Source organism: Oncorhynchus mykiss, chromosome 5 (assembly GCF_013265735.2).
Source record: "Oncorhynchus mykiss isolate Arlee chromosome 5, USDA_OmykA_1.1, whole genome shotgun sequence".
Taxonomy (NCBI): Eukaryota; Metazoa; Chordata; class Actinopteri; order Salmoniformes; family Salmonidae; genus Oncorhynchus; species Oncorhynchus mykiss.
In genome coordinates, this window is record NC_048569.1 from 19,512,548 (window position 1) to 19,531,794 (window position 19,247).

A 19,247-nucleotide genomic window follows, 5' to 3' on the forward strand; every position below is an offset into this window, starting at 1 on the left:
CGTGATATGACCATTGGAGAAGCTTGATGAGTAAAAACAACTGTAGTGTTATGGTTGTCCCCAGGGGTCCTGTTTCTATGTACATTGCTAGTGTATGGTAATCAGACCCTTTCACTGGGAATGGGGTGAAATTGTCTTGAAATAGGAATCATGGAAATGAACAAAGTTAAGGGAAGGTCTCTAATGTACATTTATGTTTTCAAACGGGGTGGTTTGTGCTTTTTTATACTATTATCCGGAAAACACACAGGGCTTTGTTTTGAAATCAGACACAAATGTATTCAATTCAGTTGATTTAGATCTGCTCTGAGACTAAAAGGAGTCGTGGGTGTTGTTGGTCACAATATGCCTGCTGAGAAGAACCAGAAAACAACTCCAATGCTACAGAGAAAGTCACATGTTGACGGTTCGTTCATATTACAATCAAAGATCACTCTACTAGACGGTCCACAGTAATCATGTCAAAAATGCTGTACATCTAAAAGCCAAAGGACGTCAAAGAATCTATAGCACTCTCTTTTCAGTCCCACCATCTGTAAAGAGTGAACAGTTAAAGTCGTAATAGATACGTTTCCTAGGATCCCTATGTTCCCGGAAGAAATACGTTCAAAAGGATCCGTATGCAGGTCTGCCGTTTCTGCATAATAATTCCTCTAATTTGATGTGAGGAAGCGTGAGACTAGCAACAATGTGAAGCGTCTCTCTTCAGAATGTCAGCTACAACAAAACCTCATTCCTGTCACATTAGTTTAATTTATAGAGCGATTCATCGCATCATTACTACAGCCTCCATCCATCATTCACCTGACCAGTCATAAGCACATAGATTTACACATAATTGTCTAACTCTGGAGGAGGGCAAATCATACTTCACATTCTAATGGGCTAATAAATCAAACCATTGCCCTGCCGGTGGAATTATGAATTTAATCTTTAATCTCACACTAAGTACTTTTCATGATAATTGTTGAGTTCGCAAATTACATCTGATTGTGACCGAAATCAGTTGAATACCATTAGAATACCATTGGGCTCCACCCCCTCTGGGACGCACGCCCGGACCAAGCTCCGCTCCATGGGGGGGATTGGGCTCCACCCCCTCTGGGATGCACGCCCGGACCAAGCTCCGCTCCATGGGGGGATTGGGCTCCCCCCACTCTGGGATGCACGCCCGGACCAAGCTCCGCTCCATGGGGGGATTGGGCTCCACCCCCTCTGGGATGCACGCCCGGACCAAGCTCCGCTCCATGGGGGGATTGGGCTCCACCCCCTCTGGGATGCACGCCCGGACCAAGCTCCTCTCCATGGGGGGATTGGGCTCGCTCCACCCCCTCTGGGACGCACGCCCGGACCAAGCTCCGCTCCATGGGGGGGATTGGGCTCCACCCCCTCTGGGATGCACGCCCGGACCAAGCTCCGCTCCATGGGGGGATTGGGCTCCCCCCACTCTGGGATGCACGCCCGGACCAAGCTCCGCTCCATGGGGGGATTGGGCTCCACCCCCTCTGGGATGCACGCCCGGACCAAGCTCCGCTCCATGGGGGGATTGGGCTCCACCCCCTCTGGGATGCACGCCCGGACCAAGCTCTGCTCCATGGGGGGATTGGGCTCGCTCCACCCCCTCTGGGACGCACGCCCGGACCAAGCGCCGCTCCATGGGGGGATTGGGCTCCACCCCCTCTGGGATGCACGCCCGGACCAAGCTCCGCTCCATGGGGGGATTGGGCTCCCCCCACTCTGGGATGCACGCCCGGACCAAGCTCCGCTCCATGGGGGGGATTGGGCTCCACCCCCTCTGGGATGCACGCCCGGACCAAGCTCCGCTCCATGGGGGGATTGGGCTCCACCCCCTCTGGGATGCACGCCCGGACCAAGCTCCGCTCCATGGGGGGATTGGGCTCGCTCCACCCCCTCTGGGACGCACGCCCGGACCAAGCTCCGCTCCATGGGGGAATTGGGCTCCACCCCCTCTGGGACGCACGCCCGGACCAAGCTCCGCTCCATGGGGGGATTGGGCTCCACCCCCTCTGGGACGCACGCCCGGACCAAGCTCCGCTCCATGGGGGGATTGGGCTCCACCCCCTCTGGGACGCACGCCCGGACCAAGCTCCGCTCCATGGGGGGATTGGGCTCCACCCCCTCTGGGACGCACGCCCGGACCACCTGAAGGCACCACAGACTCTGGGCTGCATTAAAATTGGCCTAAAAAACATCCTCTTTGGGAAGGCCTTCTGTTAGTTAGTTATTGCTGTGTTCCTTGTTGGCCTTGTAGCGTCAGAGGTGTTCTTTGTGTCAATGGGCAGGTCTAGTTGAGTCCTTATTTGTTTATGTCTCTTGTTATTAATTATTTTAACTCACTAACTGTAGCGCTTCGACATAATTTTTCTACGAAAAGCACATTACACATTCAATATATTATTATTTATTACTAATACTATGGGTAGTGCCAGGATCTTTTTCTGGCTACCAGGGAAAACTCCAGGCCCTGATTATTTAGTTGTACACTCCTTATCCCATGGGTGGTGAAGATGCATCCTCTTCCCCTCTCTCATTCGCCATCTCTCCTGCACACTCTCCCTCTCCTGCTTGCTCTCTACCTCCTCTTATTCTTCTCAGGGTCCAAATGAGAACACGATATGATTGACAGAATGGTGAAGATATTTTACTAGCCACCATTACAGGACTCAGCAATCACACCTGGACTATTATGGCCTGTATCTCTATGTTAAAAGGATGGGACTTAAACAACTTTCTCTCTCTAATCTCCTCAAATACCAGTCTTAAAGGAGACCTCAGCTCTTATTAGGCCAACATTCCTGAAATGGACCGGTTTGCCCAACTGGAACGAGTATGCAAACAAAACTACTATAAAGGCTAAGTCAAGCGAAACTGTCAAGAAAAAAAGGTTTTGACAAATGAACTCTGGCAAGTCAAGACTCATAGGATAAATGGTTTGTATTCACACAGTTCTTTCAAAAGCACAGATCTTTCAAAGATGGAATTAGGTCTTCTGTGCTCCTTTCTCTCATTTCAACAACGATCCCCCAACCAAATGACAAAACCGCCCCTTAGATCTGATAGCCTACTTTTGTCATACACTACATATAAAAATGGGATGTTTTATTATAATAGCACATATTCCATTCAGAGTCAATCAGGGCACTAGGTAAATACATAGAGAAAGAAAGATACATAGGAGGAAGTACAGAGAGAGGGAGAAACAGAACAAGAAAAAAACAAGTGACCAAGAGAGAAATGGACAGAGAGAGAGAGAGAGAAATGGACAGAGAGAGAGAGAGAGAGAAATGGACAGAGAGAGAGAAATGGACAGAGAGAGAGAGAGAAATGGACAGAGAGAGAGAAATGGACAGAGAGAGAGAGAGAGAGAGAGAAATGGACAGAGAGAGAGAGAAATGGACAGAGAGAGAGAGAGAGAGAAATGGACAGAGAGAGAGAGAGAGAAATGGACAGAGAGAGAGAGAGAGAGAGAGAGAAATGGACAGAGAGAGAGAAATGACAGAGAGAGAGAGAGAGAAATGACACAGAGAGAGAGAGAAATGACAGAGAGAGAGAGAGAGAGAGAGAGACATGTGTATGTGAAGCCAGAGATCACTGCGCCCGTCTTTGTGCAAACAGGGCGCTACTCAAACATGTCGATGCACACAACGTCCTGAAACGAGACTGAACAAGGCCCTCTAAAAATAGACTGGCATTTTCTCCTCTCCATTATATATGTAAGCGTGTATATATTTGGCGGGCTGTAGCTCAGGTAACTTTCAACACTTCCCATTGTTGTTTTGGGTAAACTTCTGACAGTTAAGTTGCCCTGGGACATTAGAGATGTAGAGATGTACACACAGGGCCATTAGCCATAGGGGTTCTCAGTTCAGCTAGGTGTTTTTTCTCTCCTGTCTAAGAGGCAGAGCAGCAGTCCAACTGTGATCCAGCCAGGTTTCATACAGGTTCAGGCATGCACTGTGGGACACCTTAAGTGATCTTCCATGCCCCAGGCACTTGGGTGTGCTTTAAAAGAAGAGCAACTTTATCCCAGCGAGACAGGGAAAAGTTAAAAATAAGAGCTCAGGGTAATGACTGACATTTTAGTGTCTGTGGGGATGACAGACAAGCTAGGGCCCCTTCCCTACAGTCTCACCTCCATACAGTAACATGTGAGACACGTACGACTCTGCCACCTGCTAACCCTGTAGTGATGTCAGAGGGAGAAGTGCATTATGCACTACAATCTTAGTTTTTCTGTTCATGGATCACAAGTTAGGTTACCTGCTTTTCACACTAGAGAGCCAAACCTCGCAGAGCCAATCCTAGCAGAGCCAACCAAGCTGTACGAAGCTGGCCTGATTACACATCCTCCAAAGTTGCTGGAACTGTGCTCAACAGGACCATGTGAAAAGAAAATATCCGAGACAGCACAGTTTGTTTGGGGTTGGCACGACAGTGTGGAAAATGTGTAGGTGGTAAAACTGACCAGGTCCACCTCACCCAGACTGAGCTGGGCACGGCCTAGTGTCTGCCAGCCCTCCCACCACAGGGGGCGGAGCTTCACAGCCATCTCTGCTGCCTGCACTGCTGGGAACACCTCCTGCAGAATGGTCAGCACCTGCAGAGGTCAAGGGTCAGAGGGCAAGGGTCAAACAGACTCTGCATAAAGGGTCATATTTTGCACCATCACAGAAGTAAACTGTATGTGTGTTGTCTCTGGGATTAGTGGAAAAGTCACATTTGCATCCTGAATAAAAAATATAATAAAGGACCATTCTATTCAACTTTAGCAACAGATAAATAAACAGATATGGTGACACAGGCAACACAAAGTAACTCACAAAATGGTGAGGATGGTTAACGTCACTTATAAGCCAGTCGCACTCCTCCACCATCAGTGACAGAGATAACTGAGGCCTGTTTGTCAATTCAGCAGTCAGTAGGAAATTAGATCACAGCACCCGGCACCAGAGGACTGATCACTATGCATGTGAAGCCAGTCATCCTCTGACGGATATTCCTTAGTGGCGTGCCTGTGGAAAATGTGCTGGTCGTGACGTTATAGTGCAGTCTTATTGTCTACGTTATGTATTATAATTAGCAATGCCAGACAAACTAGGGGCAGGATCCTGGTAAATAACCTGCTATTACATTACAATGAGGATAGAGTACTGGGAGGTTCAAGGCCATGATACACAGGGACCTTTAGTGATATACTGCTAATCATCAGTCTCTGGACTGCAGACCACAGGAGCTACCTCAGCACTGTGCTGTACTGAGGTAGAGAGGACAGAACCAGCATACTGAGACACTGCTTTTGTTTAACCAAGAGAGAAACGTGACTCAAGAAGTGATTGTTTAAGACATGAGAATAATAAATGTGGTTTATCAGAGATGATATATGTTGACATGTGTGGGGAAATAACAAACAGTGAAGTCTTTGAAACACACCCCCCCCCCGCTCTCATATCCTGTTTTTGACTGTTATTCTAGGGTAAACATTATATTCAACGGACAATGAAGTTAGTCCTCAACATTCATGCCTCATGCAGCTTTACAGAAAGACATCAGTGATGACTGAGCTGCAATGGGATCTCATGCCAATCAAAACGCTCAAAGGAGAAAGTGACGAACACAGGAGGACTAGGCATTCAAAGGAGAGTGTGATGGACAGACACAAAGAGGACAGTGCATGTCATAGAGAGGCTAATTGAGTTAAAGGGAGGAAGGTGATAAGAGAAAGTGAATGGCAAATGTCTGAGTTGCATCTGTCTCAGTCTTCTGGCGCTGAGAGAGCTGTCTAACGTCTGATAAGAGACTCCTAGAGCTCGTCGTGCAGCATGTGGAGAACGCCCAACTGACAGAGACTGGACTAATGGGGACAGATATTTTTATTGCACCGGTCAGACAGTGTTAAAACTGTGTAATGAAACACATCAGAATATAGTTAATGGGGGGGGGGAATGTCTCCCCTGCTACAGAGCATAGAGTTCTGCGTGTTTGTGACCCCTTTTTATGCGTCCCTTCTAAAACATGACCAATAAAGTTACTTAGCAGCCAAAAATACAGTATTTGAGTATTGAGTATTTGAGAACTTGGCTAAATGAGGACACGTAATTCAATTCTTCTCAGATTTCATATCATGGTTGATAATGTCAGCCATTAAAAGTGGGGAGGGAAAATGCTGCTTGGAAAGGTTAAGGCTATATATAAGGAGAAAGTTAATTGTGGTACAGATACCATTGGAGAAGTGTGGTGACACGTGGTGTGACTACAGATCACAGTCAGAGATAGCCAACTGCTCTGCTCTATGATTCCCCCCCAATCACATCTCTGTTGGCTAGCTAGCCTAATCTCATTGACACCTGAGTGTCAGGGGAGGGAGGGAAGAAGGGAGAAAGACCCAGCCAAATCATGAGAAAACAAAAAGATAATTACCTGACACATTGGAAAGAATTAACCCAAAAACTGAGCAAACTGGAATGCTGTTTGGCCCTAAACAGAGAGTACACAGTGGCAGAATACCTGGCCACTGTGACTGACACAAGGAAAGCTTTGACTAATGTACAGACTCAGTGAGCATGGCCTTGCTATTGAGAGAGGCCTGCCTTCTCAAGAGAAGACAGGCTATGTGCACACTGCCCACAAAATGAGATGGTTCCCACACTGATAGTCCCAGTGGAGCCCAGGTTGGATGGTTTCCACATTGGCAACACCATGCCGACCAAACCATTGTCCTCTGCTCTAACTTTAAAGCATACCAATGTGGCAGCCGGGAGAAGGTCTATCCTGATGACATGGGATCATGAACACGTCAACATGCACACTGCACACACAATCTTTGACCATCTAGGACAAACCATGTCTATCCTTTACTTACTATCCCTGTATGAAGAGATTCACTTTGAAATCTTTGAAAGACACACTATATTTGTACTGTACCAGCACAGAGAACAAGAAAGAGAAAAAAGGGATCATACAAAACAAAATGTTCTGTGTGTAGCAGAGACAGACACTGTATCTGGCTGTACCTGGCCGAACCCGGTCCCAAGTGGCCGTACCCGGTCCCAAGTGGCCGAACCCGGTCCCAAGTGGCCGTACCCGGTCCCAAGTGGCCGTACCCGGTCCCAAGTGGCCGTACCCGGTCCCAAGTGGCCGTACCCGGTCCCAAGTGGCCGTACCCGGTCCCAAGTGGCCGTACCCGGTCCCAAGTGGCCGTACCCGGTCCCAAGTGGACGTACCCGGTCCCAAGTGGACGTACCCGGTCCCAAGTGGACGTACCCGGTCCCAAGTGGACGTACCCGGTCCCAAGTGGACGTACCTGGCCCTAACATGCTGGCTGTGGTCTGAGGACTGGAGAGTTGGAGAGCAGGAAGGAAAGCAGGTTAAGTGTCTGAGACCTGCAGTACTGTAATGTACGTCATGTAATGTACTTCATCTCGTACAGTAGAGGCTTAGAAGGGGCAAGAGGAGGAGGGAGAGCAGCAGGAGGAGGAGGATAAGTGGCTGAGAGCTGTAGTATTGTAATGTACCTGGGACTTCATCTCGTACAGTAGAGGGTTGTCTGGAGTCAGCTGGATGGCTTCATCCCATCTCTTAATGGCCTCCCAGTGTCTGAGGAGAACACAAATAAAACGGCCTTCCATTATCACCGTCAGGGTTACAAACTGTACTCACACACAAACATGTTGCATACAAGCAAACTGGGAAAATCTCAACTACTGTACTGTGGCTATACTGGGCTTACAGAAGACGAGGGAGTACAGGAAAGAGGGCATTACAAAGACCACATAAAGCATAGAATCACTGTTTAGCTTAGTGGTGTTGATCTCTCTACGTGCCTCACCTGTTTGATGCCGCACCAGTGTGAGCAGACGGAGCTACATGGAGCCGTGACAAACAGCAGAACCTCAGACTCACTGTTGTGTTAAAGTTTTCATAAGAATTATTGTTAAGTGCCTCTGGTTAAGAGTTCAATTACGTAAGGCCATAGTCTGACGTCTGTCTGGGAGGCTGAATGACCCACTACTGACAGACGGATGGACAGACAGACGAGGATCAGCCAACAGACTGATGATGTAACACGACACCAACGCCCACAGATAGCCTTCGGTTTTATTAACCTTCATTGTGGAATGCAAACATACGCACACACTGTATGAACAGCTTACGGTTGATAGGAAATCCAATAAAGTTATGGAATCAGACACTCCCTGTGTGGTTGTCCCTCATCTGGGAATATTACATGTATTATTGAAGGGATTGTTAGCTTATTAAATACCATATGATAGTGGTAATCTATGGATCAACATGAGTTACTTCAGCTATATTTATTGTCTGCTGTAGAGTCCATGTGGCTATCAAGTGGGATCCCGAGTGGCACAGCGGTCTAAGTCACTACATCTCAGTGCTTGAGGTGTCACTCACTACAGACACCCTGGTTCATATCCATGATGTATCACAACTGGCCGTGATTGGGAGTCCAATAGGTCGGCGCACAATTGGCCTAGCGTCGTCCGGGTTCGGCCGGTGTAGGCAGTCACTGCAAATAAGATTTTTTTCTTAACTGACTTGCCTAGTTAAATAAAGGTTAAATCAAAAAATACATTCAAATCAACCTGTCTTCTTCGTCACCCGTCAGGTGGGGTGGCAGGTAGCCTAGTGGGTAAAGCATTGGACTAGTAACCGAAAGGTTGCAAGATTGAATCCCCGACCTGACAAGGTTAAAATCTGTCGTTCTGCCCCCGAACAAGGCAGTTAACCCACTGTTCCTAGGCCGTCGTTGAAAATACTAATTTGTTCTTAACCGACTTGCCTGGTTAAATAAAGGTTTTAAAAAATGAACTAGGACGCTGAAAGGAAATGGTTCTAGCAATCGAGATGACTACCATCGGCTGTTTTTCCACCGTGATTGATACAGTTTGAGGTTCTTTTGAACCTGCTTAGAAACACTGGATGTGCATATGTATCCAAGCCAGCAGCACATGTCCCAAGTCCCTTCTCTATTCTAGCCACAGAAAACATACCCAGAGGTAGTGTAGTGTACAGGACTGAAATAAGCCTATGACCCCCCCCCCCCCCTCCCTCCACAGCAGGTCCAAAGGATTTATTTATATCCTGCCTGTTTGGCCCTGTCCGGGGGAATCATCAGATGGGGCCACAGTGTCTCCTGCCCCTCCTGTCTCAGCCTCCAGTGTTTGTGTCGGGGGGCTAGGGTCAGTCTGTTATATCTGGAGTACTTCTGTCTTATCCGGTGTCCTGTGTGAATTTAAGTATGCTCTCTCTAATTCTCTCTTTCTTTCTCTCTCTCGGAGGACCTGAGCCCTAGGACCATGCCTCAGGACTACCTGGCATGACTCCTTGCTATCCCCAGTCCACCTGGCCATGCTGCTGCTCCAGTTTCAACTGTTCTGCCTGCGACTATGGAACCCTGACCTGTTCACCGGAAGTGCTACCTGTCCCAGACATGCTGTTTTCAACTCTCTAGAGACAGCGGAGCGGTAGAGATACTCTTAATGATCGACTATGAAAAGCCAACTGACATTTACTCTTGAGGTGCTGACTTGCTGCACCCTTGACAACTACTGTGATTATTATTATTTGACCATGCTGGTAATTTATGAACATTTGAACATCTTGGCCATGTTCTGTTATAATCTCCAACGGGCACAGCCAGAAGAGGACTGGCCACCCCTCATAGCCTGGTTCCTCTCTAGGTTTCTTCCTAGGTTTTGGCCTTTCTAGGGAGTTTTTCCTAGCCACCGTGCTTCTACACCTGCATTGCTTGCTGTTTGGGGTTTTAGGCTGGGTTTCTGTACTGCACTTTGAGATGTAAGCTGATGTAAGAAGGGCTATATAAATACATTTGATTTGGATTTGAGTGGCCTAGGCCTTCCTGAGGAGTGAGGACATCTGTCTGTCTGGACATCTGTACGTCTCTGTGTCCCATCTGAGTAGCAGGAGCAATGTGGTTGCTTACCAGCTTTACTCAAGCATTCTGCAAAAACATAATTATAATTGCCAATTCAAACTTTGCATATATTACAGTTTGGTAATTGGTATTGGAGTGTATAATAGAAAAGCCAACCTTATTGTCTCTGAGTTTGTTTCCTGCAGACTAAGTACACACCATAATGTTTTGTAAGGTCAGGCTAATAAGCTCTCCCTGTCTCACCTATGTCAATATTAAGAATATTTAGTTAACACTAGTGATGGGGTGGAGGGGGCAATAGATAGTGACATATCAATATTATATTTGAAGTATTTGATATTTGAAGTATATAGAAAACTATTATTTTTAAATAGAGTTAAAAGGGCTGAAAACATGTTATTTCCCTGACTGATCTAAATGTTTTCCCATGCTCTTGGTCTTCTCTCTGCAGCAGACATATAGTGAGCAACATGTTTGGAATATCAAATTGCAATAAAATCACAGTATCGAATCGCAATACCTAAAAAACAGGGAGAATCGCAATACATATCGTATCGGCACCTAAGTATCGTGATAATATATTGTGAGGTCCCTGGCAATTTCCAGCCCTAGATAATACCATACAGACATATCCAAACAAAAGGATTACATCTAATACCTATAAGCATACCTCTGCCGTGAGTAACTCAGGTTATGGACTAAGATGTCAATCATGATGGGCTAAGATGTAATGATCAAATGGGATCAAACCACACCAACTAGCCTAGCCATATGTACTTCAGGAAGAACGCAATAAGCTGAACAACTAGGCCATTATGTGAAAATGTCATATTCGAATGATGATGTTAAGCACCGGCTGTGCTTATTATTGCAACACACACACACCCATGACGTCAGCGAAAAACAAATAGGGCGTTCTTTGTTAAAGTGTAAACACAGTTAGAAGATGATGTACCTGAAAATGTTTTATATTATTGTTTACCCAAAGTCAGTGGGACTGAGTGAGTGATTTAGTCCAAAACAGCAAAAGAGGAAGTTAAGCTCATAGAATTTGTGTGCAGGATTTAAAATCAGATCAATTTTCTTCTGGCTGACTCACCCAGATGGCCATACAATCGCGCACACGAGTGTGTAAACTGCAAAAGGCCTCCGCTCACAAACAAGTAGTTAGCTAATAACAGGGAGATGTCCAATTACATCAGGGGGATCTAACCCTCATTAATGAGAGGCTGACATCAGGGTCAATGTGTTTAGAGGTGGGGGAAAACCCTAAACCATATCCCTTCCAGGCCAGATTCAGGGTCCAGTTCATTAGGCACCAAACCAGAAATTGGACTGAAACGGAGAGGCCTACGTGGACTTACCGTTCCAATGAGGTCATCATTGTAAATAATAATTTGTTCTTAATTGACTTACCTGTATAAATAAAGGTGGGGGGGGGGAAATCTGTTGCGAAACATTTTAAAAGTGATTCCCTGCAAATGGCCACCGGACTATTACATTGACCCCCCCCAATTTGTTTTGCACACTGTTGCTACTCTGTTTATTATCTATCACTTTATCACTTCCCCCTACCTACATTTACAAATGACCTCTAACCTGTACCCCCGCACACTGACTCAGTAACGGCACCCCCTATATATAGCCTCATTATTGTTATGTTTTTGTGTTACTTTTTACTATTTTTTACTTCAGTTTATTTGGTAAATATTTTATTAACTGTTCTTGAACTGCACTGTTGGTTAAGGGCTTGTAAGTAAGCATGTGACAAATAAAGTTTGATTTGCATGCCCTAATGAATAGCATCGCCAAACCCCTGGCCAGCTACACTGAACCAGAGAAATCAAGAGACATTGTTTCCTAAGCAGAATCCAGTTACTTCTGACTAACCATCTTTCTACACTTGGTCACCCCTGGTAACACGGGTCTGTAAAAGTAAGAGGAGCAATATCAACTAACGTCAGATATATGGGCATTCATTGGCTGAAAGGTAAATTGTTATATACAAAAGGTCACATACTGTACAAGCACGATGGCAGACATGACGTATTTTATATCTAGCCTAATATGTGTGATCATGTGAGTCGAATCTAATTCGAAACCCATTATAAGCCTGATAGTTATATTTGAGCTGGACATAATATAAAAAAATATATATATATTTTACCTTTATTTAACTAGGCAAGTCAGTTAAGAACAAATTCTTATTTACAACGACGGCCTAAGCCGGACGACGCTGGGCCAATTGTGCACCGCCTTATGGGACTCCCAATCACGGCCGGATGTGATACAGCCTGGATTCGAACCAGGGACTGTAATGACACCTCTTGCACTGAATCAGCTGATTATTCAATTTCAGTGACTAATGACTAACGAGTCAAATTGGATTGTCTTCATCATGTCATTGAAAACTCCTTAAAATGACAAAAATAAACATGTTTTTTATTTATTATTATTATTATTATTATTTCACCTTTATTTAACCAGGTAGGCCAGTTGAGAACAAGTTCTCATTTACAACTGCGACCTGGCCAAGATAAAGCAAAGCAGTGTGACAAACAACAACACAGAGTTACACATGGAGTAAACAAACGTACAGTCAACACAGTCTTTATACAGTGTGTGCAAATTAAGTATGATTGAGGTAAGGCAATAAATAGGCCGAAGTGGCAAAATAATTACAATTCCGCAAATAATGAATGTGCAAGTAGAGATACTGGGGTGCAAAGGAGCAAAGACATGCAGTTCAAATGGCTGCATGACTACATTACAGGGTAATTCTGTATGCAGACGGTCTACTATATAACCACAATGTACACACGATGACAAAAAGCATTGAGGTTGAATATAGCTCAGCATCTGACTCAGCATTGAGTACACCAACTTCTGAATATCTTATTACAATTAAATGATGAAAAACAGTGTTAAGAGCTGCATTTGTTACTATCATCATCATCCCACTTAAGGACAACTATGGAGCAGAGAACAGAATGATACACTGACATAGCGGTCTAGTAATTACTATGTATATGCGTCCCAAATGGCACTCTATTCACTATATAGTACACTACATTTGACCAGAGCCCTATGGGCCCTCATTAGTAAAAAGGGTGCCATTTCAGACAGCCGTTGACTGTCAGCTCCCTCCAGCTAAACACTTATGCGGTTGAAGACAAAGAACGATTGATGATATTAATTTGTCTGGCATGGATAAAAAGCTTATGAATATCTGATGCTGAAAGTCTGATGAAAGACAAACTCGGGGGGAGAGAGGGAGGGAGGGAGAGATAGGGAGAGAGATAGAAAGAGAGCGAGAAAGAGTGAGAGAACGAGCAAGAAAGAGAGGATGGGTGGGTTGGAGAGTTTGGATATGACAGAGTAGCTGGGTCTTGGAAAGGACTGAATAGTTGATGAGTTGTAGAAATATATACAGTATTTCTATTATCATAAAATAATATTACGGATTAGGCTCCAAACAAGCCTTGAAAAACTCAAACAAGAATAATGCTGTGTGTGCATCTTGCTAGCCGTCACTCAAATGGCAAGGGGCTGAAGCTCATTGGCTTGAATTCGAATTGCTAGGGGGCTGGCCCACATGGGGGAAAACGGCACTGAACAGCTTCCAGTAAATAGTCGCTTTGAAACGAGGGATTATGTGGCTAATTGAGGTAAAACAGCAATTCTGATCATAGACTATGCATGTATGAACTACACATTCACAAATCCAGCCCAAAGCAGGAGGTAAAAAAAAGAAGAAAAAAAAGACTATTTGCCAAGGTTCCAGAGCAGTCTTTAACCCATTCACATCCTCTAACTATATTTTGTACAATATCAAAATGTGCCATAGAACAAATTCTGTTTGCTGTAAATACATGAAATTTGGTGCAAAAATGTTCGCACGTGTCTAGACAAACCACATGGAAATGTTACAATTGTCATTGTGTATCATACTTCCAGTGTCAAGTTTGGGATTTTGAGAAAATGTGAAATAAATCATTCATATGTATTTTGAAATACATTTCAGAATAAAAATGGTTTAAAAGGATATAGTATTGCTACTTGACCTGTTCTAAGCACAAATACGCCAAATATATGATTCAACTCATTGTAATTTGTGAACTACAGCCATTTCTGTACCGCACTGTATTTAGTCTCTGGACTCAACGGGTACATTTCAAGAATCAAGTCATGTTCAAATAATCAGATCAGGGTCCATATCCAAAGAGCATCTCAGAGAAGGTCATAGGAATCCTGTTAAAACCAGTTTTCACACACAAAAAACTCCCAGCTCAGAGTAGGTTTTAAGACACTGCCCAGACGAACTCTGAGCCAGGAGTAAAATTAACTCAAATCAAATATGACTCATAAAAATTTCATCTCAGCTGGTAATCACGACAGTTTGAGGTACTTCAAAGGAAAGATAGTGATGATGCTCATTGCCATTGTTACAAATGATGGGGAGTTAACAATCGCAATGAGGCATCGCCATCTGTGAATTCTATACGTAACACGCTTCAGACAAACACGGTCAATGTGACTGTACATGAAAAATTGCAGTGGTAAATGTTTTGCAACAAAAACCGATCTACCTGAATAAAACGGGGAGAGACCTACCTGCATTTGTCCAATGGAAACTCTCGTTTGCTTTTTCCGTTTGGAGTAAACATTCTTTTGTTGCAAAATTACACCCTAGGCATCAAGTCACATGCCGATAATTCTGCATACAATTTCGCATTCAAACGTTTGAAAGGCCTATCATTTTTATTGAACACAATCAAAGTTAACATAAGCCCTAGATGTCATCAATTGCCCAACTTATAGGCATGCCTAATTTAGACAAATTTTAACATGTTGGGTTTAGGCCTGGGCATAGTACTATTACAGCAACAACTTTAGTTGTTAATGATCCTGTCAATGCTTTAGACACTCAAATTAAATGTGCGGCTTTGTTTGTGGACCTGTTGATCATGCTATTTTATTGAATAAGTTGTCCTTGATAAGCCTGAGCTCTGACACCGGCTCATGGTTTCACGATTATCTTAGTGACAGAACTCAAGCCATCATGATTGATGAGGTTAAATCTGAATTTCTTGAAGTAGATAAAGGTGTACAACAGGGGATGATTTCAGGATCGGTTCTCTTCACTATTTATATAAACACTATTGGTCAATCTGTTAAAAATGGTAAACTTCATTTATATGCAGATGATACAATTATGTATCCTATTGCCCTGACTGTTGTTCTGTGTCAAAATTACAGTAAGATGTAATACCTATACAGGAATCCCTTGCTGATTTAAAACGTGTGCTTAATACAGGCAAAACAAAATACATTTTTATTTTAAACTCTTGTAAGAACATTTCAGATGAACTACATGTTCACTCATTAGATGATTCTCCAATATAACGTGTTCCTGCATATAAATACTTAGGCATTTGGATTGATGTGGATTTGACGTTTAGAAAACAGAGATGAGCTGGTTAAGAAGCTAAGATTTAAAGTTGTCGTTTTCTACAGAAACAGATTGTGACTTTCTCTAAACAATGGGAAGCAGATTATTCAATTAACATTTTTATCTGTCCTTGAATACGGTGACATTTTTCAAAGTGCAGCTGCAACTACTCTTTGGATGCCATCTACCATAGTGCCCTTAGTTTTGTTACAGGTGACAGTTTTGATATTCATCACTGCATCCTGTATCAAAAGGTTGGCTGGACTTCGCTAAAGAGCCGTAGATCTATACATTACTCCCATTTTGTTTACAAGGCCCTATTTTATAAACTTATCTAACTTTTCTGTTGAAATATAGACACCCAAGTTGTCAATTTAAGGTATTGTTTGCCATCATGGACAAAAACAAAGGGGCGTCATGTCAACTACCCAGGTCTAGATTAATTATGGATTGATCATATCGAAATATCATAAAATTATTTTAACAACTCCAAAGCAATTGCATGTGGTGCAGGAACCACTGACTCGCTACGTTTTTCAATTATCAGGACACCTGCTGGTAACGCTTAACTGGTTAGGACATCTCATGAGGTGTCTTAAATATCTGTCCACCAGGTGGGACTCTTATGACCAAAGAGGCTTCATGCAAAGCTTTTATTTTTACCCTTAAGAGTAGGAGTAAAATGTCTATATTCTCACCACTTACAACCAATTTTCTACTCTGAGACACTTTGTGGATACGGGCCCAGATAGATAGATAGATAGATATCTCTCAACAAAAAAAAAGGAATACACACACACACAACGAGTATATATGCATTATAAGCAAATCATATGCATGTCATTGGAGACTGGAGAGCGAGTCATTTCACAGCGTTTTCCCCTTTTCTCATATTAAACATGTTCAGATCTGAATAACTGTTGGTATACACACTGAGTGTACAAAACATTAGGAAAACCTGCTCTTTCCATGACATAGTTTTCACCAGGATTCACCTGGTCAGTCCCTTATTGATGTAACTTGTTAAATCCACTTCAAATCAGTGTAGATGAAGAGAAGACAGGTTAAAATAAGGATTTTTAAGCCTTAAGACAATTTAGACATGGATTGTGTATGTGTGCTATTCAGAGGGTGAATGGGCAAGACAAAATATTTAAGTGCCTTTGAACGGGGTATGGTATTTGGGTGCCAGTCACACCCATTTGAGTGTGACATGAAACTAACGCTGCTGGGTTTTTCACACTCAACAGTTTCCTGTGTGTATCAAGTATGGTCCACCACCCAAAGGACATCCAGCCAACTTGACAAATGTGGGAAGCACTGGAGTCAACATCGGCCAGCATCCCTGTGTAACGCTTGACACCTTGTAGAGTCCATCCCCCGACAAATTGAGGCTGTCCTGGAGGGGAAAGGGGGTGCAACTTAACAGTAGGAAGGTGTTCCTAATGTTTTGTACACTGTGTATTATTGCCTTGACTGACATATATAAAAACAATATCTAAAAATCCACACACATCCCTAGAGCACATGCAGTATAAGCTAATTCAATGGAGACTGGAGAGTGAGTCATATTACAGTTTTTTCTCTGATCTTAAACATGTTAAGATATTGATCATTGTCTGGACCAATATATCTAAAGAAAACCACTCAAACTCACAATCACACACACTCCTAGAGTCTATTACGCAGTATAATCAATGGAGAGTGAGGCATGCTACAGAATTCTCCCTCTTTCTCTCCCTCTCACAAGCACACGTGTGACATACCACAGACATACAGTACAAACATGCGGGTGAGCATGGATATGTCATGGTAGGGTGGGGTATGCAAAATGGGTCATCTTTGAGCCCTTTCTGACCCCTTCTACCATGGGCAAACATGCATGGAAGGTTTCGTTCAAATCAAAAAGGGTACAGTCAAAAAGGGATTAAATTAATCTAGAACCCACACTTACTGATAATATATAGCTGGCTGGGTTTTCTATGCATCAGGCAGGACAGCTACACCTGGTAAGACGAGGGGTGGGGGTGTGTGTCTATTTGTCAATAACAGCTGGTGCGCGATGTCTAATATTACAGAAGTCTCGAGGTATTGCTCGCTTGAGGTAGAGTACCTTATGATAAGCTGTGAACTACACTATCTACCAAGAGAATTTGTATCTATAGTTTTCATAGCCGTCTATTTAATACCTCAAACCGATGCAGGCACTAAGACCGCACTCAAAGAGCTGTACAAGGCCATAAGCAAACAAGAAAATGCTCATCCAGAAGTGGCGCTCCTAGTGGCCGGAGACTTTAATGCAGGCAAATGTATATACATTTTTTGACCTAATTTCTACCAGCATGTCACATGTGCAACCAGAAGGAAAACAACTCTAGACCCCCATTACTCCACACACAGAGACACATACAAAGTTCTCCCTCAACCTCCATTTGGCAAATTTGACCATAGTTCTATCCTCCTGATTCCTGCCTGGGCTCCCGAGTGGTGCAGTGGTCTAAGGCACTGCATATCACTACAGTTCCTGGTTCGGATGCAGGCTGTATCACATAAGGCCGTGATTGGGAGTCCCATAGGGCGTCCGGGTTCGGCTGTTATTGTAAATAAGAATTTGTTCTTAACTGACTTGCCTAGTTAAATAAAAAGGTAACATTTAAAATATATATATATATATATATATATATATATATATATATACACACATACACACACACTGCTCAAAAAAATAAAAGGGAACACTAAAATAACACATCCTAGATCTGAATGAATGAAATATTCTTAAATACTTTTTTCTTTACATAGTTGAATGTGCTGACAACAAAATCACACAAAAATGATAAATGGAAATAAAATGTATCAACCCATGGAGGTCTGGATTTGGAGTCACACTCAAAATTAAAGTGGAAAACCACACTACAGGCTGATCCAACTTTGATGTAATGTCCTTAAAACAAGTCAAAATGAGGCTCAGTAGTGTGTGTGGCCTCCACGTTCATGTATGACCCCCCTACAACTCCTGGGCATGCTCCTGATGAAGTGGCGGATAGTCTCCTGAGGGATCTCCTCCCAGACCTGGACTAAAGCATCCGCCAACTCCTGGACAGTCTGTGGTGCAACGTGGCGTTGGTGGATGGAGCGAGACATGATGTCCCAGATGTGCTCAATTGGATTCAGGTCTGGGGAACGGGCAGGCCAGTCCATAGCATCAATGCCTTCCTCTTGTAGGAACTGCTGACACACTCCAGCCACATGAGGTCTAGCATTGTCTTGCATTAGGAGGAACCCAGGGCCAACCGCACCAGCATATGGTCTCACAAGGGGTCTGAGGATCTCATCTCGGTACCTAATGGCAGTCAGGCTACCTCTGGCGAGCACATGGAGGGCTGTGCAGCCCCCCAAAGAAATGCCACCCCACACCATGACTGACCCACCGCCAAACCGGTCATACTGGAGGATGTTGCAGGCAGCAGAACGTTCTCCACGGCGTCTCCAGACTGTCACACGTGCCCTGTGCTATCATCTGTGAAGAGCACAGGGCGCCAGTGGCGAATTTGCCAATCTTGGTGTTCTCTGGCAAATGAAAAACGTCCTGCACGGTGTTGGGCTGTAAGCACAACCCCCACCTGTGGACGTCGGGCCCTCATACCACCCTCATGGAGTCTGTTTCTGACAGTTTGAGCAGACACATGCACATTTGTGGCCTGCTGGAGGTCATTTTGCAGGGCTCTGGCAGTGATCCTCCTTGCACAAAGGCGGAGGTAGCGGTCCTGCTACTGGGTTGTTGCCCTCCTACGGCCTCCTCCACGTCTCCTGATGTACTGGCCTGTCTCCTGGTAGCGCCTCCATGCTCTGGACACTACGCTG

The 19,247-nt window shown here is 44.2% G+C and overlaps 1 protein-coding gene across 6 annotated transcripts in view; it reads right to left on the reverse strand.

Annotated features, from left to right (window-relative positions):
* LOC110523384 (tetratricopeptide repeat protein 33) overlaps nucleotides 1-19,247 on the reverse strand; it is a 52,032-nt gene that overhangs the window by 4,825 nt on the left and 27,960 nt on the right. For 3 of the 6 annotated variants that reach the window (XR_005051678.1, XM_036977008.1, XM_036977009.1), the window contains 3 exons: nucleotides 7,533-7,614; nucleotides 7,032-7,353; nucleotides 4,487-4,618 (listed from right to left, as the gene is read on the reverse strand). Coding sequence is in view for 5 of the 6 variants with exons in the window: in XM_036977009.1 (XP_036832904.1) it covers nucleotides 4,497-4,618; nucleotides 7,032-7,353; nucleotides 7,533-7,614 (526 nt within the window). In the remaining variant the exon portion in view is untranslated. Of the gene's footprint in view, nucleotides 1-4,486; nucleotides 4,619-7,031; nucleotides 7,354-7,532; nucleotides 7,615-19,247 lie in introns of those variants that run through there. The other 3 variants (XM_021602046.2, XM_021602047.2, XM_021602049.2) reach the window with 2 other exon arrangements.